Consider the following 24,658-nt stretch of genomic DNA (forward strand, 5'->3'; position numbering starts at 1 on the left):
CACGTGTGAAGGTGGTTTTACGTGTGGCAGGGAGAACTGGGTGTCACATATCGTGTCCTTTGACACGTTTTCTTGGCGATCCTTTTTACTGACCAGGGTTAAAGCTGTGGCAGAAAATACAGAGAGGTCTTTCCAGCGTGTTTTAGACGCAAGCCCCGTGCAGAAGTCACACAAGAGGGGTGTGGGATTCCATCCCCTCTGGGTACTTTCCAGGCTCTCGTCACGGAGGACTGAGTTTGGCAGGGGCCCCCAGAGAAGGAAAACGAGAAATGGACAACTTTCTCTGCAACCCCTACTCCTAAGGGCAGTAGAGGGAGTGTGTCCCCTGTGTGTCCAATGCCCCATGTCATCGGGCGAGGGTATCCTGTGGAGCTGAGAAACGGGAGCTCAAATTAACCTAAGCGGCTAAGAGGCTCAGTGTGTGTGTGTGTGTGTGTGTGTGTGTGTGTTGGGGGTGTGGGGTGTGTGGGGGTACTCTCTGGTCCAGAGCCGAGGTCTCCGCACGTCCAGCCCAGTTCCCCACGCCAGCCCTGATGGGCACGGAGTCTCTTTGTCCAAGACAGACCAAGGAAGACAGAGCCAGAATAAAGTCAACAGCTTTTATTACAACTCACATATTTCATAGAAAAAGGAATGTAGCGTCAGGTCCGGTTGTGTGAAAAACGGTCCAATGCAGGTTTGTCCTGCTTGCTCTGTTGACACCCGGGGCAGGCTCTCCGCGACATCAGGCACAGCAGCTGCACTTGTCCGAGGCCCCTTTGCAGACGCAGCCCTGGGCACACTTGGCGCAGCCCACGGGGCAGCAGGAGCAGCAGCCTGGGGAGGCAAGGGCAGCGTGCAGTCGGACCACGCGTTGTCCGGAACCACCCTTCCCAGCAGCAGGCCTGGCCCCAGCCGCCCTCAGGCCCAGACCCTGAGTTTACGATGGTGTCCTCTGTCCTGAGGTAATTGCTCTCACACACTAGGTTCAGGTTGCCCGGCCCATCTGCGCCCAGGACAGGGCACACGGCGCCTTTGGAGAGGCAGTGAGCAGGGCCTCTGGGGACAAGAGAAAGCCAGCCCCCAGCACCACCAGTGATGTGAGCCAAGTCCTCAGGATCAAAGTGGAGGCAAAGCCCTCACAGAGCAGCTCCCGCTCGGGATAGGGAAGCTCTGGGCTGCTTCGACAGGAAGGGGCTGCACCAGGTCCGAGAAGCCACGCACGGCCACTGGTTCATGTCCCTAAAGTGCTTCGGTCCCTGAGAGGATTCAGAAGCGTGACTCAGGAGGCAGGAGGACTAGTTCTAGTGACAGGTCTGAGGTGGTTTGTTGGTGACCCGTCTGGGCCTCAGTCTCCCTGTTCTCTAGTGCGCGCCTGGGTCTCGGTCATGCCGAAGGTGATTCCAGCTCTGATTGTGAATCCCTTCCTGGTGAGGGGGGGTGCCGGGAAGTTTGGTCACTGTCCTGCTCCTGCCTGCCCGCTGAGCTCTGGGCTCCCTCCTCGCACTCAGCCCAGACCCCGCATTCCCAGAGAAGGCCCCGCACACTCACTCTTCTTGCAGGAGGTGCATCTGCAGGCTTTGCAGGTGCAGGAGCCAGCGCAGCCGCAGGAGCCGCCTGCCGGGAAGGGAAAGGCCAGCAGTGAGCGGGGACAGGGATGCAGGAGCTACAGCAGACGGTCAGCGATGCCTCCCTGAGCCCTCCTCCTCTGTCAGGACCCAGCCCTGGGAGCTCGTGTCCACTCAGGCGGATAGAGAAGCCCCAGCTCCTCTCTTCTGGTCCAAGGAGAGTAGGTCCCCTCCTGATGGGACTCCACAGGGAAGGTCCCGGGCTCCAGACCCAGCCCAGGCCGAATGGGGCTGGGGGCTGGAGGCCGGGGCCCATGGCCTGAACCCCAAAGAGGCAGCGTCCGCTCCTCCCATCAAGTCCTGGCAGCTCCGAGGCCTCCTCCAGACACTGGGTCCCGGTCTAGCAATCCCCTGGCCTGCTGGGTGACCTCAAGAAGGACAGCCTGGAGCCTCCGTGCCTTCAGTGTCAACAGAGAGGCAAAGGGAGACTGACGTGCCCTCAGGAGCCTGGCTACCAAGAAAGCCCTGGACCCGTGACAGGAGTCCTCCCGAGCTCAAACTCAAAGCCCTCCCTTCTCGTCCTGTGCCTGGGAAGGGGGCATCCTAAGGCTCAAAGCCAGGGAGGGCTCCCTTACCAGTGGGGCAGGAGCACTTGGGGTCCATCTGGAGGAGCAGTGAGGCCCGAGGCCCAAAGCAAGGGGCGAAGCCGCTTCAGGGGTCCGGTGGGGGCCGTGTGGGAGCGAGGAGCCCGGGGGCTCAGTTATAGGCCGAGGAGGCGGCCCGGGCGCAGAGGCCCCGCCCCCGCCTTGCACCCGCCCCGCGGATCCGCGCCGGCGCCGCCCTCCGCGCCCTGGGCCGGGCCGTGAGCAACAGGCGGGGCGGGGCGCGCGATTCCACCTCGGTGCCGGCCGGAGCGGAGGGACCGGGTGCCGTGCGGTAAGCGGTGTCCCAGCCCCCTGGCCGCCCCTTCCCAATGTGCCCGACGGGAGCAGCCACCGTGTTGGCGGGTTGTGCAGGAATCCGGCTCCCGCGTCCTCCGGCCTTCCCCGCCCCAGGCCCCGCCGCCGCCGCCGGCCTCCGGGTCGCCGTTTCCTGCAGCCTGAGAACAGCCCCCGCCTCCCTCTCGTGTCCCCTGGCTTGGCTGGAGCCGGGGAGCGCTGTCAGAGAGCGCAGGCGGATGTGACCCTCACCACCGTTTCGCCGACCCCATGTGTCCCCAGGCGTTGCCAGCCCCGGTCCCCACCACGGTCCTTTGGAAGCATTTTTCCGGTACCGCCTCCTGTAACCGCAGCGCGGTGAACATTGGCTTCAGCCGCGAGTCGCCACTTGTGTTTTCCTTTCCTGGAGGGGTCCTGGCTCATTTCTCCGGGGGCTTCTTTGCCTAAACTTTCCAGGGGCGCTCCTCACTGTAGCCGGCCCACCCCCACGCCAGGGTGGAGGTTCCCCAGCCATGGGACGCTTCCCCAGGGGCGGCATCATTGTAGGTGACAGGCAGACCTGGCGTTGAATAACAAAGCGAGACGAGTGCATAGTTCCCTTTGAGTAGTCCTGACAGTTACTCACCGTGGAGTCCATGCCAAGCCTTGTTAGTCACTTTTGCTCTTTGAGTTGTCACACCAACCGGGAAGGGAGACGGCAGTCAGGAGCCCGTTTCCCAAAGGCCAGAGTACCTACGGTACAAGGAGGCTACTGAGGCAGGCACACAGTGCTGGGGAGTGGTGCCCTGCTTCTGTGTTTTTGTCGCTTCGCAGCTGAAAGAGGGAGTCAGTGAGAAAGCTCCCCTTTGGCCCAGAGCTGTGTCCTCAGCCCGTCTCCACCACGTCCAGCTCAATCCTGGGGGCGACCAAGGTGACCCAGTAGGAGCGTATTTATGATTCTGTGGCTACCTTCTGACTCTCTCCTTCAGTAGTGTTCAAGAGGTTTTTTGTTTGTTTGTTTGTTTTTTGGTATAACGTATTTCAGAAGATCACTGAAAAGAAAATGGTAAGGAAATCCTGATGCAGGTGACAGCAGAAGTGGCAGGATCCTTCTGTGTCTGTGAGGAGGGCACGGACTGTGTCCCTCACGGCTTTCTATCTGTAGTGTCAACGGCTCTTTGCGTGAAGGCAGGATAACCCTCTCGGGGGAACTGGTCCCACGCTCACAGGGTTGATGGGGACGGCCCAGAGCACAGAGCTAAACACACCGTCCTTGCTTGCGTGTCTGGAAGGAGAACAATGTCTCCTAGGCTGATGATAGCAAATAAGTAAATAGATAAATAAATGAATGGGCGATGTGGTAGATTACTCACTGAGTGCCCAGTGTATTCTGACCTTCTTTGCATGTATTCAGTTCTTTAATCCCGAGAGCCAGACACTATTACTTTGCCCTTTAGGGCACAGGAGACTGAGCCACAGACAGGTTATGTCACGTGGCTATATGTGACACAGATGGGACTGGCCCTCCTGCAGGCTGACTGCAGCCCCGCGCCCAACCGGACACCACGTCATCCCATGAAGGGTGAGAACACTGAGCACCTGGCACAGAGGCAGCAGTGGGAAAGCCCTGAGACGGCACTCAGAACCCTCCGCACAGCTCTGTGACCTCTCTGGGCTCCAGCCGCCCACCTCTGCAGCCAGGAGCACAGCTGGACTGTCTGCGAAGACCCTTGCAGCCCTGAAAAAGGAGAGGCCGGATTCAGCCTCCCGTGATGTCGTAACCGGCACCGTGTGGCCGGGAGGTGAGACAGCTGCAGTGTAGGTTTAGTCCTCTGAGTATAGGCTGTGTGCCCTCGGGTAAGTTGCTTAACCTCTCTGGAGTTGGCACCATCACTCCAGACCACGCAGGTTCACCGAGTCTGTCCAAACGCTGTGGCGGTGACTCGTTGCACGGGGCTTGTTGGAGGACATCCCCACGCCCTCTGGCACTGGATAAGCAAGGTTCCTATCCATCTCTGCCCTCACCGTGAGCTTGCTCGCAAACCAGGGAGCCTTCCTCCAGGAGCTTGTGGGGAGCTCAAGGATTCTCTGTGCACAAATGTCAGTGTGGAGAGAGCGATCGTACAGGACACCGTTCGGGAAGCCCGAGCTAGGAGCCAGGCCGCTATCTCGCTTATTGCCCCTCCTTGAAATGAATCTTTTGTATGGAAAGGAGGAAATGAAATCTCAGAGAGTATCAGTGACTTGCCAGGTCAGGAAGTGGCATGGCGGCTGTGAACCTGAGTGCCTGACACCAACGCCCACGCACGCAGCACGGGCCGGCTCCCGAAATGCCCTCTGCACTCGGAGCACCTGTGGCCGATCTTGGTCCTGACTTCTGAGCCACGTGTCTCCTCTTTCTCTCGGAGTGCCCATCAAATAGGAGTTCCCTCCCCAGACCGCCAGGGGGCCCAACACCTGAAATACGCTACCTGTTCCCTCAGCACACACTTGTTGCTAATAAACCCCAGCAGGCCCCCCCCCCCCCCCCGCACTGCAGCACCACCGTCACTCTGCAGAGGAACACATGAAGTCCTTCTTCTGAAACCAAGTCTCAGGGAAACAGCTGGGAAATTCCCACCAAATCCAAATCACTTTCTTTCGGGGTGTCAGGTAGCCACGGGCTGGGTTTTGAGGGAACGGAAGATGTCAGCCTGACCTAGGGAGGAACTTGCGAAGATTCAGAGCCAAGCCCCCGCAGGGAGCTGTCACGGGTGGCGAGTGTCCTGTCCGTAGCCCTGGGCAAGCCAAGACTGATGTTCCCTGTGGGGAGGCAGGGGGCAGAGCTGCTCCAGGCGTGTGTGGTCCACACAGTGGGGCATCTGTGAAGTGTTCCCAGGACTCGGGCGCACTTTCAATGTATGTGCAGCATAGGAGAGCGTCCAGTTTTCAGAATTGCTCCTCCACGTGTGAAGGTGGTTTTACGTGTTGCAGGGAGAACTGGGTGTCACATATCGTGTCCTTTGACACGTTTTCTTGGCGATCCTTTTTACTGACCAGGGTTAAAGCTGTGGCAGAAAATACAGAGAGGTCTTTCCAGCGTGTTTTAGACGCAAGCCCCGTGCAGAAGTCACACAAGAGGGGTGTGGGATTCCATCCCCTCTGGGTACTTTCCAGGCTCTCGTCACGGAGGACTGAGTTTGGCAGGGGCCCCCAGAGAAGGAAAACGAGAAATGGACAACTTTCTCTGCAACCCCTACTCCTAAGGGCAGTAGAGGGAGTGTGTCCCCTGTGTGTCCAATGCCCCATGTCATCGGGCGAGGGTATCCTGTGGAGCTGAGAAACGGGAGCTCAAATTAACCTAAGCGGCTAAGAGGCTCAGTGTGTGTGTGTGTGTGTGTGTGTGTGTGTGTGTGTGTTGGGGGTGTGGGGTGTGCGGGGGTACTCTCTGGTCCAGAGCCGAGGTCTCCGCACGTCCAGCCCAGTTCCCCACGCCAGCCCTGATGGGCACGGAGTCTCTTTGTCCAAGACAGACCAAGGAAGACAGAGCCAGAATAAAGTCAACAGCTTTTATTACAACTCACATATTTCATAGAAAAAGGAATGTAGCGTCAGGTCCGGTTGTGTGAAAAACGGTCCAATGCAGGTTTGTCCTGCTTGCTCTGTTGACACCCGGGGCAGGCTCTCCGCGACATCAGGCACAGCAGCTGCACTTGTCCGAGGCCCCTTTGCAGACGCAGCCCTGGGCACACTTGGCGCAGCCCACGGGGCAGCAGGAGCAGCAGCCTGGGGAGGCAAGGGCAGCGTGCAGTCGGACCACGCGTTGTCCGGAACCACCCTTCCCAGCAGCAGGCCTGGCCCCAGCCGCCCTCAGGCCCAGACCCTGAGTTTACGATGGTGTCCTCTGTCCTGAGGTAATTGCTCTCACACACTAGGTTCAGGTTGCCCGGCCCATCTGCGCCCAGGACAGGGCACACGGCGCCTTTGGAGAGGCAGTGAGCAGGGCCTCTGGGGACAAGAGAAAGCCAGCCCCCAGCACCACCAGTGATGTGAGCCAAGTCCTCAGGATCAAAGTGGAGGCAAAGCCCTCACAGAGCAGCTCCCGCTCGGGATAGGGAAGCTCTGGGCTGCTTCGACAGGAAGGGGCTGCACCAGGTCCGAGAAGCCACGCACGGCCACTGGTTCATGTCCCTAAAGTGCTTCGGTCCCTGAGAGGATTCAGAAGCGTGACTCAGGAGGCAGGAGGACTAGTTCTAGTGACAGGTCTGAGGTGGTTTGTTGGTGACCCGTCTGGGCCTCAGTCTCCCTGTTCTCTAGTGCGCGCCTGGGTCTCGGTCATGCCGAAGGTGATTCCAGCTCTGATTGTGAATCCCTTCCTGGTGAGGGGGGGGTGCCGGGAAGTTTGGTCACTGTCCTGCTCCTGCCTGCCCGCTGAGCTCTGGGCTCCCTCCTCGCACTCAGCCCAGACCCCGCATTCCCAGAGAAGGCCCCGCACACTCACTCTTCTTGCAGGAGGTGCATCTGCAGGCTTTGCAGGTGCAGGAGCCAGCGCAGCCGCAGGAGCCGCCTGCCGGGAAGGGAAAGGCCAGCAGTGAGCGGGGACAGGGATGCAGGAGCTACAGCAGACGGTCAGCGATGCCTCCCTGAGCCCTCCTCCTCTGTCAGGACTCAGCCCTGGGAGCTCGTGTCCACTCAGGCGGATAGAGAAGCCCCAGCTCCTCTCTTCTGGTCCAAGGAGAGTAGGTCCCCTCCTGATGGGACTCCACAGGGAAGGTCCCGGGCTCCAGACCCAGCCCAGGCCGAATGGGGCTGGGGGCTGGAGGCCGGGGCCCATGGCCTGAACCCCAAAGAGGCAGCGTCCGCTCCTCCCATCAAGTCCTGGCAGCTCCGAGGCCTCCTCCAGACACTGGGTCCCGGTCTAGCAATCCCCTGGCCTGCTGGGTGACCTCAAGAAGGACAGCCTGGAGCCTCCGTGCCCTCAGTGTCAACAGAGAGGCAAAGGGAGACTGACGTGCCCTCAGGAGCCTGGCTACCAAGAAAGCCCTGGACCCGTGACAGGAGTCCTCCCGAGCTCAAACTCAAAGCCCTCCCTTCTCGTCCTGTGCCTGGGAAGGGGGCATCCTAAGGCTCAAAGCCAGGGAGGGCTCCCTTACCAGTGGGGCAGGAGCACTTGGGGTCCATCTGGAGGAGCAGTGAGGCCCGAGGTCCAAAGCAAGGGGCGAAGCCGCTTCAGGGGTCCGGTGGGGGCCGTGTGGGAGCGAGGAGCCCGGGGGCTCAGTTATAGGCCGAGGAGGCGGCCCGGGCGCAGAGGCCCCGCCCCCGCCTTGCACCCGCCCCGCGGATCCGCGCCGGCGCCGCCCTCCGCGCCCTGGGCCGGGCCGTGAGCAACAGGCGGGGCGGGGCGCGCGATTCCACCTCGGTGCCGGCCGGAGCGGAGGGACCGGGTGCCGTGCGGTAAGCGGTGTCCCAGCCCCCTGGCCGCCCCTTCCCAATGTGCCCGACGGGAGCAGCCACCGTGTTGGCGGGTTGTGCAGGAATCCGGCTCCCGCGTCCTCCGGCCTTCCCCGCCCCAGGCCCCGCCGCCGCCGCCGCCGGCCTCCGGGTCGCCGTTTCCTGCAGCCTGAGAACAGCCCCCGCCTCCCTCTCGTGTCCCCTGGCTTGGCTGGAGCCGGGGAGCGCTGTCAGAGAGCGCAGGCGGATGTGACCCTCACCACCGTTTCGCCGACCCCATGTGTCCCCAGGCGTTGCCAGCCCCGGTCCCCACCACGGTCCTTTGGAAGCATTTTTCCGGTACCGCCTCCTGTAACCGCAGCGCGGTGAACATTGGCTTCAGCCGCGAGTCGCCACTTGTGTTTTCCTTTCCTGGAGGGGTCCTGGCTCATTTCTCCGGGGGCTTCTTTGCCTAAACTTTCCAGGGGCGCTCCTCACTGTAGCCGGCCCACCCCCACGCCAGGGTGGAGGTTCCCCAGCCATGGGACGCTTCCCCAGGGGCGGCATCATTGTAGGTGACAGGCAGACCTGGCGTTGAATAACAAAGCGAGACGAGTGCATAGTTCCCTTTGAGTAGTCCTGACAGTTACTCACCGTGGAGTCCATGCCAAGCCTTGTTAGTCACTTTTGCTCTTTGAGTTGTCACACCAACCGGGAAGGGAGACGGCAGTCAGGAGCCCGTTTCCCAAAGGCCAGAGTACCTACGGTACAAGGAGGCTACTGAGGCAGGCACACAGTGCTGGGGAGTGGTGCCCTGCTTCTGTGTTTTTGTCGCTTCGCAGCTGAAAGAGGGAGTCAGTGAGAAAGCTCCCCTTTGGCCCAGAGCTGTGTCCTCAGCCCGTCTCCACCACGTCCAGCTCAATCCTGGGGGCGACCAAGGTGACCCAGTAGGAGCGTATTTATGATTCTGTGGCTACCTTCTGACTCTCTCCTTCAGTAGTGTTCAAGAGGTTTTTTGTTTGTTTGTTTGTTTTTTGGTATAACGTATTTCAGAAGATCACTGAAAAGAAAATGGTAAGGAAATCCTGATGCAGGTGACAGCAGAAGTGGCAGGATCCTTCTGTGTCTGTGAGGAGGGCACGGACTGTGTCCCTCACGGCTTTCTATCTGTAGTGTCAACGGCTCTTTGCGTGAAGGCAGGATAACCCTCTCGGGGGAACTGGTCCCACGCTCACAGGGTTGATGGGGACGGCCCAGAGCACAGAGCTAAACACACCGTCCTTGCTTGCGTGTCTGGAAGGAGAACAATGTCTCCTAGGCTGATGATAGCAAATAAGTAAATAGATAAATAAATGAATGGGCGATGTGGTAGATTACTCACTGAGTGCCCAGTGTATTCTGACCTTCTTTGCATGTATTCAGTTCTTTAATCCCGAGAGCCAGACACTATTACTTTGCCCTTTAGGGCACAGGAGACTGAGCCACAGACAGGTTATGTCACGTGGCTATATGTGACACAGATGGGACTGGCCCTCCTGCAGGCTGACTGCAGCCCCGCGCCCAACCGGACACCACGTCATCCCATGAAGGGTGAGAACACTGAGCACCTGGCACAGAGGCAGCAGTGGGAAAGCCCTGAGCCGGCACTCAGAACCCTCCGCACAGCTCTGTGACCTCTCTGGGCTCCAGCCGCCCACCTCTGCAGCCAGGAGCACAGCTGGACTGTCTGCGAAGACCCTTGCAGCCCTGAAAAAGGAGAGGCCGGATTCAGCCTCCCGTGATGTCGTAACCGGCACCGTGTGGCCGGGAGGTGAGACAGCTGCAGTGTAGGTTTAGTCCTCTGAGTATAGGCTGTGTGCCCTCGGGTAAGTTGCTTAACCTCTCTGGAGTTGGCACCATCACTCCAGACCACGCAGGTTCACCGAGTCTGTCCAAACGCTGTGGCGGTGACTCGTTGCACGGGGCTTGTTGGAGGACATCCCCACGCCCTCTGGCACTGGATAAGCAAGGTTCCTATCCATCTCTGCCCTCACCGTGAGCTTGCTCGCAAACCAGGGAGCCTTTCTCCAGGAGCTTGTGGGGAGCTCAAGGATTCTCTGTGCACAAATGTCAGTGTGGAGAGAGCGATCGTACAGGACACCGTTCGGGAAGCCCGAGCTAGGAGCCAGGCCGCTATCTCGCTTATTGCCCCTCCTTGAAATGAATCTTTTGTATGGAAAGGAGGAAATGAAATCTCAGAGAGTATCAGTGACTTGCCAGGTCAGGAAGTGGCATGGCGGCTGTGAACCTGAGTGCCTGACACCAACGCCCACGCACGCAGCACGGGCCGGCTCCCGAAATGCCCTCTGCACTCGGAGCACCTGTGGCCGATCTTGGTCCTGACTTCTGAGCCACGTGTCTCCTCTTTCTCTCGGAGTGCCCATCAAATAGGAGTTCCCTCCCCAGACCGCCAGGGGGCCCAACACCTGAAATACGCTACCTGTTCCCTCAGCACACACTTGTTGCTAATAAACCCCAGCAGGCCCCCCCTCCCCCCCGCACTGCAGCACCACCGTCACTCTGCAGAGGAACACATGAAGTCCTTCTTCTGAAACCAAGTCTCAGGGAAACAGCTGGGAAATTCCCACCAAATCCAAATCACTTTCTTTCGGGGTGTCAGGTAGCCACGGGCTGGGTTTTGAGGGAACGGAAGATGTCAGCCTGACCTAGGGAGGAACTTGCGAAGATTCAGAGCCAAGCCCCCGCAGGGAGCTGTCACGGGTGCCCGTAGCCCTGGGCAAGCCAAGACTGATGTTCCCTGTGGGGAGGCAGGGGGCAGAGCTGCTCCAGGCGTGTGTGGTCCACACAGTGGGGCATCTGTGAAGTGTTCCCAGGACTCGGGCGCACTTTCAATGTATGTGCAGCATAGGAGAGCGTCCAGTTTTCAGAATTGCTCCTCCACGTGTGAAGGTGGTTTTACGTGTTGCAGGGAGAACTGGGTGTCACATATCGTGTCCTTTGACACGTTTTCTTGGCGATCCTTTTTACTGACCAGGGTTAAAGCTGTGGCAGAAAATACAGAGAGGTCTTTCCAGCGTGTTTTAGACGCAAGCCCCGTGCAGAAGTCACACAAGAGGGGTGTGGGATTCCATCCCCTCTGGGTACTTTCCAGGCTCTCGTCACGGAGGACTGAGTTTGGCAGGGGCCCCCAGAGAAGGAAAACGAGAAATGGACAACTTTCTCTGCAACCCCTACTCCTAAGGGCAGTAGAGGGAGTGTGTCCCCTGTGTGTCCAATGCCCCATGTCATCGGGCGAGGGTATCCTGTGGAGCTGAGAAACGGGAGCTCAAATTAACCTAAGCGGCTAAGAGGCTCAGTGTGTGTGTGTGTGTGTGTGTGTGTGTGTGTGTGTTGGGGGTGTGGGGTGTGTGGGGGTACTCTCTGGTCCAGAGCCGAGGTCTCCGCACGTCCAGCCCAGTTCCCCACGCCAGCCCTGATGGGCACGGAGTCTCTTTGTCCAAGACAGACCAAGGAAGACAGAGCCAGAATAAAGTCAACAGCTTTTATTACAACTCACATATTTCATAGAAAAAGGAATGTAGCGTCAGGTCCGGTTGTGTGAAAAACGGTCCAATGCAGGTTTGTCCTGCTTGCTCTGTTGACACCCGGGGCAGGCTCTCCGCGACATCAGGCACAGCAGCTGCACTTGTCCGAGGCCCCTTTGCAGACGCAGCCCTGGGCACACTTGGCGCAGCCCACGGGGCAGCAGGAGCAGCAGCCTGGGGAGGCAAGGGCAGCGTGCAGTCGGACCACGCGTTGTCCGGAACCACCCTTCCCAGCAGCAGGCCTGGCCCCAGCCGCCCTCAGGCCCAGACCCTGAGTTTACGATGGTGTCCTCTGTCCTGAGGTAATTGCTCTCACACACTAGGTTCAGGTTGCCCGGCCCATCTGCGCCCAGGACAGGGCACACGGCGCCTTTGGAGAGGCAGTGAGCAGGGCCTCTGGGGACAAGAGAAAGCCAGCCCCCAGCACCACCAGTGATGTGAGCCAAGTCCTCAGGATCAAAGTGGAGGCAAAGCCCTCACAGAGCAGCTCCCGCTCGGGATAGGGAAGCTCTGGGCTGCTCCGACAGGAAGGGGCTGCACCAGGTCCGAGAAGCCACGCACGGCCACTGGTTCATGTCCCTAAAGTGCTTCGGTCCCTGAGAGGATTCAGAAGCGTGACTCAGGAGGCAGGAGGACTAGTTCTAGTGACAGGTCTGAGGTGGTTTGTTGGTGACCCGTCTGGGCCTCAGTCTCCCTGTTCTCTAGTGCGCGCCTGGGTCTCGGTCATGCCGAAGGTGATTCCAGCTCTGATTGTGAATCCCTTCCTGGTGAGGGGGGGGTGCCGGGAAGTTTGGTCACTGTCCTGCTCCTGCCTGCCCGCTGAGCTCTGGGCTCCCTCCTCGCACTCAGCCCAGACCCCGCATTCCCAGAGAAGGCCCCGCACACTCACTCTTCTTGCAGGAGGTGCATCTGCAGGCTTTGCAGGTGCAGGAGCCAGCGCAGCCGCAGGAGCCGCCTGCCGGGAAGGGAAAGGCCAGCAGTGAGCGGGGACAGGGATGCAGGAGCTACAGCAGACGGTCAGCGATGCCTCCCTGAGCCCTCCTCCTCTGTCAGGACCCAGCCCTGGGAGCTCGTGTCCACTCAGGCAGATAGAGAAGCCCCAGCTCCTCTCTTCTGGTCCAAGGAGAGTAGGTCCCCTCCTGATGGGACTCCACAGGGAAGGTCCCAGGCTCCAGACCCAGCCCAGGCCGACTGGGGCTAGGGACTGGAGGCCGGGGCCCATGGCCTGAACCCCAAAGAGGCAGCGTCCGCTCCTCCCATCAAGTCCTGGCAGCTCCGAGGCCTCCTCCAGATACTGGGTCCCGGTCTAGCAATCCCCTGGCCTGCTGGGTGACCTGAACAAGGACAGTCTGGAGCCTCTGTACTCTCCCTTAAAAAATAGAGGCTGTAAATCTCTGGCGGTCTAGTGCTTAGGCGTCAGCTCTCTAACTTCTTAGTGTCTGGGTTGAATCTCTGGTCAGGGAACTAAGCTCTGAGAAGCCGAGTGGTACGGCCAAAAAAAAGAAAAAAAAATAGATTGAAAAAATGCTGTCGGTGCCCTGGCGAGGAAGAAAGCACTGGGTGAACTGCGGGCGTCCACTTGTGCTCAAATTCAAAATTCTTCCTCGTCTAACCCCAGGGCCATTCTGTCCTGTGCCTGAGTAGCGGGCATCCAAGGCCCAGAGCCAGGGGTTCGTTACTAGTGGCGCAGGAGCAGCTGGGGTCCATTTGGAGCCGACGAGGCCGGGGATCGAAAGCAAGCGGCCAAGAAGCACCTGAGCTGGTGGAAGGCGTGTCGAGCCTAGGAGCCTGCTTGCAGTGTTTGTTCCCAGAGGAGGCGGCCCGGGCGCAGAGGTTCCACCCCTTTCCTTGGCACCCTTCCCGCGTCTGCGCCGCCCGCCCGCAGCGCCGGGGGCCGGGCTGTGAGCAACACTCGGGGCCGAGCGCAGGATTTTCCCAGTGCGCATGGGTCCAATCTGCGCACGGAGAGCCGAGTTTGGTGCCTGCTCGCGTGTAGGGACTGTTTGCCAGGAAGTACGCGGTGTCCTAGCCTCCCTGTCCGCCCCTCCCGATTTTCCCGAGGGCGGCAGCCACCTTGTTACCGGATTTTCCAGCAACCCAGCCTCTTTGTTCTCGCTGTCTTCCCCACCCCCGGCCCCGCGCTGTTGTTTTCAGGTTCACCCTTTCCGGAGCCCGTGTGCAACCCTAGTCTCGCGCTCACGTCCCAGGCATGGCAGGATCCTGGGAGTTGTGTCCAGAGACCGGTGGTGGATGTGACCTTCACCAATCCTCCGACTCCCTCTTTCCCCGCCATTTCCTGTCCTGGTCCCCACGATGGTCCTTAGGCAGCGTTTCTCTAACGTTTCTCGGGATAGGGAAGCTCTGGGCTGCTTCGACAGGAAGGGGCTGCACCAGGTCCGAGAAGCCACGCTTCTGTCTGTCCCAGAAAGAGCACCACGGCCAACTCAGGCCTCTGCCTCCCATCCTTCCTTCTGTTCTCCACTACTGAATGGATGGATGGGCACATTTGTCCCTATGCTCCTGGCCTGAACTTGCCAGGGGTTTTCCTGATCCTAGCCAGTCCACCCTGCTCCGGGATGGAGGTTCCCAAAGCATGAGATCCCACCCCATGGAAGGGATCATTGTAAGTGATGGGCAGACCTGGCATCAAATAACAAAGCATGAAAAGTGGTTATTTCCCTTTCAGTGTTCAGCAGTGGGGAGAGCACTGAGCAGGCAGTCAGATCCCTCTGCACAGCTCTGTGACCTCTCTGGACTTCAGTCTCCCATCTCTGCCGCCAGAAGCACAGCTAGACTGTCTCAAAGGACCCTTCCAGCTGTAAATAATGATAGGCAGGACTCAGCATTCAGTGACCTCATAATCAGCGTCCTTTGGCAAGGAGGTGAGACAGCCTTGCTATAGGTTCAGACCTCTGGATGTGATCTGTGTGCCCTTAGGCAGGTTGCTTAAACTCTGGGTAGCCGGCACAATCATTCCAGCCCCTGCAGGTTCACTCTGTTACTGGTTCATTGTGGATCAAGTGATACGAAGGGTGGGCATTGATTTTGTGTTTCTCCTAGGGGGGCTATTGCAGGGCATCCACACTCCCTCTGCCAGTGGATCAGTAAATTTGCAATCAAACTTTAACCTCCAGCCTGGAGTAATGCTTGCAAAACCATGAGCCTTTCCCCCAAGAGCTTGTTGGAATTAAACAAGATTCTGTCCCAGTAAAGTCACTGTGAACAGAAGCATCATAATAGACACTGTTCATTAAGCCCTAGTGAGGAGCTAGGCCACTCTCAATACCACATAGGGATATAATCTCCTTTTTGTAGGAAATGGAGACTTAGAGAGGTTGAGCGACTCATTTAGGATATGCGGCTGGGAAGTGCCACTGTGGTCTGTGAACCAAGACTGCCTGACACCAGCACCCATGCACCCAGCACAGGCTGGCTCCTGAAATCCCCTCTTCACACAGGACACCTGTGGGTGAGTGTGGTCCTGACACTTGGGCCACGTGACTCCTCTTTCTCTTTGACTTTACATCAAACAGCAAATCCATCCAAACGTTGTCAGGAGGACTAGCTATTGCCGTTATTTACAAGTCACTCAGCGCCTCACTCCTTCCTAATAAATACCACCACAACTTTGTAAATGCAGAATCTGACGCTACCCTGCACAGGCAGACGTGAAGTCCTTCATCTGGAACCAATTTCCAGGTACTCTGCCTCTTGTTGGGAAATGGCTGGGTATTACCTGCAAATTCCTAGTCAGTTTGCTGGTTTCAAGTAACCAAGGGCTGGATTTTGAAGGTAGAGTTCAGCCTGACCTTAAGGAACTTCCAAAGATTCAGAGCCAACTCACCGCAGGGAGCTCTCAGGGGTAGCAGGTGTCCTGTCACTGGGCCAGCCAAGACACATGTTCCCTGTGGGGATGGGGGGGGAAGAGCTACTCCAGGTGTGGGTGGTCCACACAGTGGGGTGTTTGAAAGTGTTTTCAGCGTTCAACATACTCCTTTGATGAACACATGTGGGTTTTTTAAATAATTGAAGTATAGCTGATTTACAGTATTGTGTTAGTTTCAAGTGAACAAACATGTTTTTACTTTTTAAACTTTTCCTGTATTACTCTGTTCTTCATATATTTATTCAAATTTATTGAATCAAAAATTGGGTTTTGTATCCTTTTAAATTTTTCTTAGTAGTTCACTTAATTTTATTTTACCAGTTTAGGTTTGTGAAGTTGGAAAATAAAAACCACAGCTAGAAAATTCACACGTCTTTCAGTGCAGGGAGTTTGAGACTTCCAGGTAACTGGAGGTGTGATTCCAACTTCTTTAGAGTCTATCAAGCCTAAAATCTATGAGGAACTGAAGTTAGCCAGGGAAATCAGAGGATGGGAAATGAGGCATTGAGAAGCCACCAACCCTTGCCATGTCACCAACCCTTGACGTGAGAATGGAGGGGACGTTGTATCTGCTCGACACCCTTAGAGCATCTGGTCTAATGCTGTTCCATTGATGAACCCAGTGAGGGAGTGTGTCTTGTCTTAGGCACTCAGTTTGTTAGGGACTCACATTTTGTTCCAGTACCCAAGTCTCTGCACTTCTCATCCAGTCTCCTACACCAGCCCCGGATGGCACAAAAGCCCTTATTCCCAATGCACAGAAAAGAAAGGCGAGTCGGAATAGTGTCAACAACTTTTATTACCACTTACATATTTCATAGGAAAGGGAATGTAGCAATCAAGTCAGAGTGGTATAAAAACGCAGGTCGGCCCGTGTTCCTCCATTGACACCCGGGGCAGGCTCTCCGTGACATCAGGAACAGCAGCTGCACTTGTCCGAGGCCCCTTTGCAGACGCAGCCCTGGGCACACTTGGCGCAGCCCACGGGGCAGCAGGAGCAGCAGCCTGGGGAGAGAGGGGCGAAAGCAGATGTCAGCGATGACTTTCCCAGGCTCCTCCTTGCCCAACAGCAGCCCTGCCACAAGCCCTCAGATCCAAAGGACCCTGAGTACAGAAAAACATGCTCTGTTCCAAGACAGTTGGGAGGACCTTGGGGTTTGGCTTCCACTACGAAGTGGCTGCCCTGCCCCATCTAAGCCCAGGACAGGCAGAAAGTCAGAAGCAGCAGTGATAGGTGCCGAAGGGCAAAGGAAGACCAGCACCCCCCCGCCAGAGCCATACACTCAGAGCCCGCTCTGGGTTCCCTCCCTCACCCTAGCTGCAGCCCCCAGGTTCCCAGAGAAAGCCCTACACTCACTCTTCTTGCAGGAGGTGCATCTGCAGGCTTTGCAGGTGCAGGAGCCAGCGCAGTCGCAGGAGCCGCCTGCCGGGAAGGGAAAGGCCAGCAGTGAGCAGGGAGGGGGATGCAGGAGGTACAGCAGATGGTCAGTAATCCCTCCCTGCAACCTCTTCCTGGGTGCAGGGCCCAGTGCTAGGGACTCCTGTCCAGCATAGAACAGACAGAAGTCTCACCCCTCCTTCTCTGCCCTTCTATGCAAAGGGCTGTGTACTGCCTTGTATTTACCCCACAGGTATGGTCCCAGGCTCCAGAGCCCATTCAGGATGCCTGGGTCTGGTGGCCAGGACCTTTTGTCTGAGCCCGTAAGAGGCAATGTCCCCTTGCACCCGGCACAGGGAATGCAGAGGCCTGGACAGAGCACTGCGGCCGACCCAGAAGCCCCCTGACACCTGGATGATGTGGCACAGACAGCCTTGAGCCTCAGGCCTCTTGCCTCTGAAATGGAAGCCCCAGTTGGATGGAAACACTCTAATGGGGGATGAAGGCGCTTGTCCGGGGAGAAAGCACGTGCCAGGTTAACTACAGAAGCCTACTTCAGCTCAAGCTCAAAATGTTCCTCCCTCCTCCAAACCCAGGGATGCTTCTTGGTATTGGGGAAGGGGCATCCAAAGTTCCAGAGCCAGGGGTTCCTCACCAGTGGGGCAGGAGCAGTTGGGGTCCATTTTGAGGCGAGGTGAGGCCGGGGGTCCAAAGCAAGTGGCGAAGAAGAGGGTCTTGGGCCGGTTGGGGGCGTGTTGGAACCTAGCAGCAGGCGGGTTCAGTTTATACCCAGAGGAGGCGGCCCGGGCGCAGAGGCCCCGCCCCTGCCTTGCACGTGGCGCGCTGATCTGCGCCTGTGCAGCCGGCAGCGCCCGTTCCGGCTGTGCGCAGCGGGCCGCGCCGGGCCGAGCGCAGGGTTCCGTGAGCAAGGATTGGGTCGGTGTGCAGCGCTGCGGCCACCCCTTTGGCGCTAGAACTCGCGGAGGGACGGTGTGCCGGGCGGCTCTCGGTTTCCCAGCTTCCCTGCCCGCCCCTTCCCAATTTTCCCAAGGTAGGCAGTCACCTTTGTTCCGGGATATTCCAGGAACCCAGTCCCCCCTCTCTTTGCCACCCCAGGCCCTATTGCGTCGGTGCTCAAGTTCGTCCTTTCCGGAGCCCATGTGCGCCGCGCCCGGCCCTCCTCCCCCCTTCCCCTCCCCCCCCCGGCCTGTGCTCGCGGGCGGTGGAAAGAGCCGAGGGAGTTGTGTGCAGCGTCTCAGCTGCTGATGTGACGTTTGCCTCCCAGTACTTTTCCTTTCCCTGTGCCCAGAGGGACTTAGGCCCTATTTTTCTGTCTCAGTTTTAAGGCGGACGCTGGCCTCTGTCTGCTCCATCCTTCCTCCACTCTCTAAGTTTGAAGGGATGTATGGGCACATATGTCTGGATCCTTTGCACAAAACTCTCCAGAGACTCTCCACAGCCTAGCCAGCCCACCTCGCTCCAGGGCAGTTGTTCAGAAAGTGGGGTGCCCCCAGGGGAGGGGTCATTTTAGGTGATAGGCAGATCTGGCATCTGAATATGAAGAGAAATAATTGTTTCCCTTTCAATATTACTGACCATTAGACAGCATTGTGTGTGTGTCCCACCTGGTTAATTGTTTATCTTTCAATATTACTGACCATTAGACAGCATTGTGTGTGTGTCCCACCTGGTTAATTGTTTATCTTTCAACCCTCACAAAGACTCAAAAAGAGGAATACTGTTATTTATGAGCTCATTTGGCTGGTGGGAAAGGTAAGTCACAAGGATGTTAAATAACTTGCGCAGGGTCACAGAGCTGGGAAGTAGTGCCACCAGGTCTGAATCCAGTCAGCTTCCCAAGGGAAGAAGGTCAAAGATAAAGTTTTCCTTTGGCCAAAAGTTTTCCTTTGATATATCGTCAACATCAGTGTGCTGCTTGAAATCTTTTAAACAGAGATAAGCCTCAAGCTTATCAACTCTCCAGGCCCATATCATGATTTTGTTTTCAAGGACCTAGATTGCCTTTTCCTTCTGCAAGACATCATACTGGTCCAGTACACTGATGATATCATTGCTGCTCGGAGCTAGTTGCAAGAAGTAGCAACTACTCTAGGCTTATTGGTTAAGACTGCAATGGCTGTAAAAAAGCCTATGGAATAGAGAAGATCCCTTAGGGCATCTCTTAGTACTACCCTGCTCTGTGATTAAAGTCAGTGAAAAACTACTATAACAACCCAATCAAGGCAGGACTGATAAAGGCTCACACCCTTCAAAAATGAAGGTTTGGGTCACCCCAGCATCGTAAAGAACCATGACCAACTGAGATGCTTGCAGGGAGCAAAGGGGATACAGAATAGGTAGTGTAAGAAGATGTTTATAAATGTCACCTATAACCACATGACCAGTTCCAGAAACAGAAATGACAACTGTAATTGTTAGGAGTACTTCTTCATTATTTTGTTATAAATATGTTTATATATATACGGCAAATATCTTTGTTTTCTTCCCTCTTTTATCCCCTTCTCATATAACATAGAAGGTGTTGACTTTACATTGTAGTGTTTACGTGTTGTTAACATCACAGTATTTGTTACGTGATATCAAGTACAAAAGTGACCATCACCCAAGGACTTTGCATCCTCCTTTGGGGACGGTGTTATACATTTTCAGTTGTAGATAGGATAGTTGTGTCATGTTAGGCAGAAGTATGACCTTGTTATTGTCTTCGTTGGGAGATTAAGTGCGGTTTATGAAGTTGTGTGGGTGCTAGTTTGATAAGTGGTGGTCTATAACGGTTAGTTTTATGTACCCGCGTGTTTTAAGCTGTCATGCCCAATCCTTGGTCACACGCTAGCCTGATGTTGCTGTGAAGGTATTTTTCAGATGTGATTAACATTTAAATCAGTAAACTTTGAGAAAAGCAGATTACCCTTCATAATGTGGAAGGCCTCATCCAGTCAGTGAAGGCCTTAGAGAAAACCTGAGGTCTCTTGAAGAGGAGGGAATTGGGCCTCCAGATGGCCTTTAGACTCAAGATTGCAAGCAACATCAACTCCTACTGGAATTTCCAGGCTGCTGGCTAGCCCTATAAACTTCAGTCGTGCCAGCTTCCACAGTTGCATGAGCCAATTTCTTAAAATAAATCTCTCACTCTCTTTATCTATCTATCTACCTACCTACCTACCTACATCCTGCTGGTTCTGTTTCTCTGGAGAATGCTAATACAAATATATTTTAAAACATATAAGTCATTAAAGGAAAAATGTTAAGTAAAATACTGGTGCAAGTGGTAGCAAAGGGCACAGACTGTTGTGCTCAGGGTTATAAATACCCAGTGCTGTTCATTTGATGAGGACAACATAGGACACACAGCTAGGCACACCACCACTGCTTATGTGTCTAGAGGTAAATAAATACCCCCTATGTTAATAATAATAATAAATGGCTAACACTGTAGACCACTCACCACGTGCCAAGCACCATACTAAATTCTTTACATGTACTAGTTCTTTAGTCTTCTGAATCATATGCTTTTATTTTGCCCCTTTAAAAGTGGGGGAGACCGGGCTTCCCTGGTGGTGCAGTGGTTGAGAGTCCGCCTGCCGATGCAGGGGACGCGTGTTCGTGCCCCAGTCTGGGAGGATCCCACGTGCCGCGGAGCGGCTGGGCCCGTGAGCCATGGCTGCTGAGCCTGCGCGTCCGGAGCCTGTGCTCCGCGGCGGGAGAGGCCGCAGCAGCGAGAGGCCCGCGTACCGCAAAAAAACAAAAACAAAACCAAAACAAAACAAAACAAAAAGTGGAGGAGACTGAGCCACAGAGAGGTTATGTCCTGTGGCTATAAGTGACACAGGTGAGATTGGCACTCATGCAGGCGGACTGCAGCATCACGCCCTCACCCACGATCTTACACCAGGACTTCATATGACAGATGAGGATGTTGAAAGCTGGCACAGGGGCAGCAGTGGGAAGAGCACTGCGCAGGCAGTCTGTATAGTTCTGTGACCTCTCTGGAATTCAGTTTTCCATGTGTCAAGCCAGGAGCACAATCTGTCCATTTCGAGAGGTCCTTCTACCTGTGAATAGCGAGAGGCAGGATTTAGCATTCAGTGACATCATTATCTGCCAGCTGTGGCCAGGGCGTGAGGTCAGCTGTCGTGTAGGTTCAGACCTCTGCCTTCTGAGCTGTGTGACCTTGGGCAGGTTGCTTAACCTCTCTGGAATCAGCACAATCACTCCAGCCCCTGCACATTCACTTTCTCACTGGTTCCTGTGCAGATCCAACGACATGAAGCATGGGAATGGCTTCCGAGTCCGTCCAAATGCTGTGGCGGCATCTCGTCCTGGGGGTCTCTTTGGAGGTCATCCATACTCCCTTTGGCACCCTTTGGATCAGCAAATTTCCAATCCCATCCTTAACCTCCAACCCAGAATAATGCTTCTAAACCAATGAGCTTTTCCCCAAGAACTTGTTGGGAGCTAAAAGGATTCTGTCTTCACGAATGTCACTGTGGACATAATGATCGTAACGGCCACTGTTTATTAAGCCAGGACACTATCATTTAATCCCCACATAGAGATATCATCTCTTTTTCACAAATGGGAAAATGGAGACTCAGATGTTGAGTAACATGCCCAGGCCATACCACCTGTGGCAAAACAGGCTGTGAACTGAGACGCCCATGCACTCGGCACAGGCTGGTTTCTGAAACCCCCTCTTCACACAGGGCACCTGTGGGCAAGCATGGTCTTGACTCTTGGGCCACACGACTTGTCTTTCTCTTTTATTTTACATCAGATAGCCATTCCCTCCACAAATAGCCAGGGGGACTAACTGCTACCATTAGTTACAAGTCACAGGGCACCTCACTCCTGCCTAATGAACACCACCATACCCTCCAAACTGCAGAATCTGCCATCACCCAGCGTGGGCAGACGTGAAATAGTCCATCTGGAACCAATTCTCAGGCACACGCCCTCTTCATGGGAAATGACCGTGTAATTCCCTCCACAGCCCTAGTTATTTTGCGACTTTCAAGTAGCCAAGGGCTGGATTTCGGAAGGACAGATTGCAACGGTGCTCAATGGACACCTTCAGTGAACATGTGTGCGACGTTTTTAAATCTCTGATTTTGTTTGTTTTTCACATATTGACTGAAATTACGTGTGTGGAATCTGAAAACGTGGGCTTTGTATTGTTCTGTGGCATTTTTATAATTTTTTTTGTTTCTGTTTTTTACCAAGGTTTAGGCCTGCAATGGATGGGAAATGAAATCTGTTCCTTCACCACAGGGATTTTTTAGACGCCCCATTTAGATTCAAGCAGGTGAGGGAGTTTTCCACCCCTTTAGTCACCGAAGACTAAAATCCAGTGAGGAACTGCAGTTGAACAGGGAAACCATGAAGAATGAGGATTCTGGATTGAGAAGTTTCTGTGCCACCAACCCTTGACTTGAAAACAGAGGGGACCCTGTATGTGCCCAGCATCTGGCCTAAGGCTTTTCCATTTTACAAAAGATGAAGCCCAGTGGGGTAATGTGGCTTGAACAAGGCACTGGGTTTGTTAAGGGTTAACATTTTGGTCCAGAAACCAAGTCTGTGTACAACTAGTCCAGTCCCTCACCCCAGCTCTGGTCAAGTTAAGGAAAACAGCCAGAATAAAGCCAACCACTTTTATTATCATTCTTGTATTTTATAGGACAAAAAAAAAAAAAAAAGAGGAATGTAGGTTTGTCCTGGTTGCTCTATTTACACCCGGGGCAGGCTCTCCGCGACATCAGACACAACAGCTGCACTTGTCTGAGGTCCCTTTGCAGATGCAGCCCTGGGCACACTTGGCGCAGCCCGGAGGGCAGCAGGAGCAGCAGCCTGGGGAAGGGAAGGAGGCGGCAGAGATGAGCGCTTGGAACGGAGGATTAATAAGGCTTCCCGTCCTCTCCAGTGGAGGCGCCACCGTCCCTAGGGAAGCGGGTACCTACTGCCCTATTTAAATTCCCTCCGTGGTGTAGAGGGCTGGAGGCGTGGGGGGCGGGCCTGGCGGAGGGGTGGGCGCGTTAGGGGTAGATGTCGAGAGAATTCCACTTACTCTTCTTGCAGGAGGTGCATTTGCAGTCTTTGCATTTGCAGGAGCCGGCACACGTGCAGGATCCGCCTGCAAAGAGAACGGCCGACATAAAAACGGTTCCCGGAGACTCGAACGCGGGCATGGGTGCTAGGAGCCCGAGTTTGAGTCCCAGTTCCACAACCAACTCGTGGGAACCTGGGCAAGCCACGAACTCTGATCTCCTTATCGGTCAAACGGGATCTCCTAGTTTAACTTAGAATAGAGGCGGGTACACCAAAACGCTTTCGAAAGGGGCAATTTGTGCCCGGAAAGTGAGTGACGAGTCAGAAATTGCTTCTCTAGTTCTACAATTGACACCCAATCCCGAACCAGATCTCCTTACCCGCGGTGCAGGAGCAGTTGGGATCCATGGCGAGACGAAGCGGAGGCTGGGGTCCGGAGACTGCGTCACGAAGTATGGCACGAAGTCGAGGGGGCGTGCTGAAGCGGAGGGCGCTGTGGGCTGACTTTATAGCGGGAAGGAGCCGGGACGAGTGCAAAAGCCCTCCGGGGCGGGCGCCGCCTGCACACGCCCCGCGCTGAGTCACTGGCGGCCCGCGCGGCGCCCCGAGCTGTGCACACGGGCCACCAGGCACCAGTTTTCAGTAGCCGCCCTAGGTGCGCCTCGGCGAGGGAGGGCCGGGTGCAGAGCGCGGACCCCGCATGCAGGGCTGTGCTGGGCTGTGCGCGGAGCACCCTGACCCCCGCCCTTCGCTGTGTGCGCAGTTCCCGCCACCGCCTTCCCCCTACCCCAGCACGCCCCACCCCAACCCTCCCCACCGCGTCCGGTGCCCTGTGCTTGAACCTGAGTAGTTAAGAGAGTGGGTCTTGCGGATCCTGCTCCGGGGGAAAACTGGTGGGAAGTCAGGACAGATTAAAAAAAAAAAACTCTTTGCACCCGTCAAGGCTTAAAAATTGTGTAGCATCATATTAAACCCGTGGGCTGGTTATTGATGACATATACTGTATATCAAGTGCTTTAGCATGTGATAGGGAAGGTGTAAGCGTGTTATGTGCGAGCTCTCACTTAATCCTCTAACAACCCTGTGAGGTAAGGACTAGTTATCATTCCCATTTTAGAGTATGGAGGCCCAGAGAAGTTAAGTAACTTGCCCAAGGTCACAGAGCTAGTGAGTGACAGAGCCTGGTTCGAATCAGTGGGCCCAGCAGATGCTGAAGTCACTCTAAGGGTAGACATCACCAACAGGGGAGAATAAAGATCAAGAAGCCACAAGCCTTGTACTCAGGAAACTCATAGTCATTGGGGCAGCCTCATGGGTGCGTGGGGCAAAGTAATACCGGGGTCATGGCTAGGATGGAGGCAGGGGGAACAGAGGGGAGACCCAGTCCAGCCTGAGAGGAGGTGGGCCAGTCAGGTGGGCCATTGCCTTGGGCCTGAGGGTGAGAAAGTCTTCGCCAGGCAGGGGAAGAGGAAGGAGTTGTATTCCAGCCCGTGGAAGAAGCAGCCAGGTGGGAAAGTTGGCATTCCCATGGAACATTTGGAAGGGAAAACCTGACAAGAACTTTCTTCCCCAGTGGATGCAGAGGGGAAGAGTAGAAGTGCGGTCCAAATTCCTTTCTGGGGAGGTACATCCTGCTTCCCTGCTGGCACATGTCTGGCTGCTGTGAAATGGATCTTAGATCGTTATCCTGGGATTGTCCAGAGTGTGTCATCAGATGAGCAGGTTACTGGAAGGTTGGTGGCAGGTTTAGGGAATGCTGGTTGCTGCAGTAGGGAGTTTAGTGAGGGGGTGGGCGGAGGACAGGCTGTCCTCACAGCATTTACTGTAAAGTCCTGTGGAAATGCCTTCACAGCTCAGCTCAGACGTCACTTTCT

The 24,658-nt window shown here is 55.8% G+C and overlaps 4 protein-coding genes and 1 long non-coding RNA gene across 6 annotated transcripts; 1 reads left to right on the forward strand and 4 right to left on the reverse strand.

Annotated features, from left to right (window-relative positions):
* Positions 1 to 585: 585 nt before the first annotated feature.
* Positions 586 to 2,341, reverse strand: LOC116744152 (metallothionein-1E). Its single transcript, XM_032613515.1, has 3 exons — positions 2,183 to 2,341; positions 1,531 to 1,596; positions 586 to 816 (listed from the first exon to the last, which is right to left on the reverse strand). Exons 1-3 carry the CDS (start codon positions 2,208 to 2,210, stop codon positions 725 to 727), a joined length of 186 nt encoding a protein of 61 aa, XP_032469406.1. The 5' UTR covers positions 2,211 to 2,341; the 3' UTR covers positions 586 to 724.
* A 3,657-nt stretch (positions 2,342 to 5,998) lies between these two features.
* Positions 5,999 to 7,763, reverse strand: LOC116744151 (metallothionein-1E). Its single transcript, XM_032613514.1, has 3 exons — positions 7,597 to 7,763; positions 6,945 to 7,010; positions 5,999 to 6,229 (listed from the first exon to the last, which is right to left on the reverse strand). Exons 1-3 carry the CDS (start codon positions 7,622 to 7,624, stop codon positions 6,138 to 6,140), a joined length of 186 nt encoding a protein of 61 aa, XP_032469405.1. The 5' UTR covers positions 7,625 to 7,763; the 3' UTR covers positions 5,999 to 6,137.
* A 3,637-nt stretch (positions 7,764 to 11,400) lies between these two features.
* LOC116744145 (guanine nucleotide-binding protein subunit gamma 3-like) lies at positions 11,401 to 21,369 on the reverse strand. 2 transcript variants are annotated; one of them, XM_032613508.1, is made up of 3 exons: positions 17,377 to 21,369; positions 12,347 to 12,412; positions 11,401 to 11,631 (listed from the first exon to the last, which is right to left on the reverse strand). In XM_032613508.1, the coding sequence occupies exons 1-3, from the start codon at positions 17,879 to 17,881 to the stop codon at positions 11,540 to 11,542; spliced, it is 663 nt and encodes a 220-aa protein (XP_032469399.1). In that variant the 5' UTR covers positions 17,882 to 21,369; the 3' UTR covers positions 11,401 to 11,539. The 2 variants fall into 2 exon arrangements, with proteins under 2 accessions (XP_032469399.1, XP_032469400.1); XM_032613509.1 differs by lacking the exons at positions 11,401 to 11,631; positions 12,347 to 12,412 and adding exons at positions 16,125 to 16,348; positions 16,701 to 16,766.
* LOC116744153 lies at positions 17,655 to 22,397 on the forward strand. Its single transcript, XR_004346976.1, has 2 exons — positions 17,655 to 17,772; positions 21,963 to 22,397. It is a non-coding gene; the product is annotated as an uncharacterized LOC116744153 (long non-coding RNA).
* On the reverse strand, positions 22,377 to 23,323 carry LOC116744150 (metallothionein-2A). The gene is made up of 3 exons (XM_032613512.1): positions 23,165 to 23,323; positions 22,804 to 22,869; positions 22,377 to 22,586 (listed from the first exon to the last, which is right to left on the reverse strand). Exons 1-3 carry the CDS (start codon positions 23,190 to 23,192, stop codon positions 22,495 to 22,497), a joined length of 186 nt encoding a protein of 61 aa, XP_032469403.1. The 5' UTR covers positions 23,193 to 23,323; the 3' UTR covers positions 22,377 to 22,494.
* Between the last annotated feature and the right edge of the window lie 1,335 nt (positions 23,324 to 24,658).

This window comes from Phocoena sinus, chromosome 19 (assembly GCF_008692025.1).
Source record: "Phocoena sinus isolate mPhoSin1 chromosome 19, mPhoSin1.pri, whole genome shotgun sequence".
Lineage (NCBI taxonomy): Eukaryota > Metazoa > Chordata > Mammalia > Artiodactyla > Phocoenidae > Phocoena > Phocoena sinus.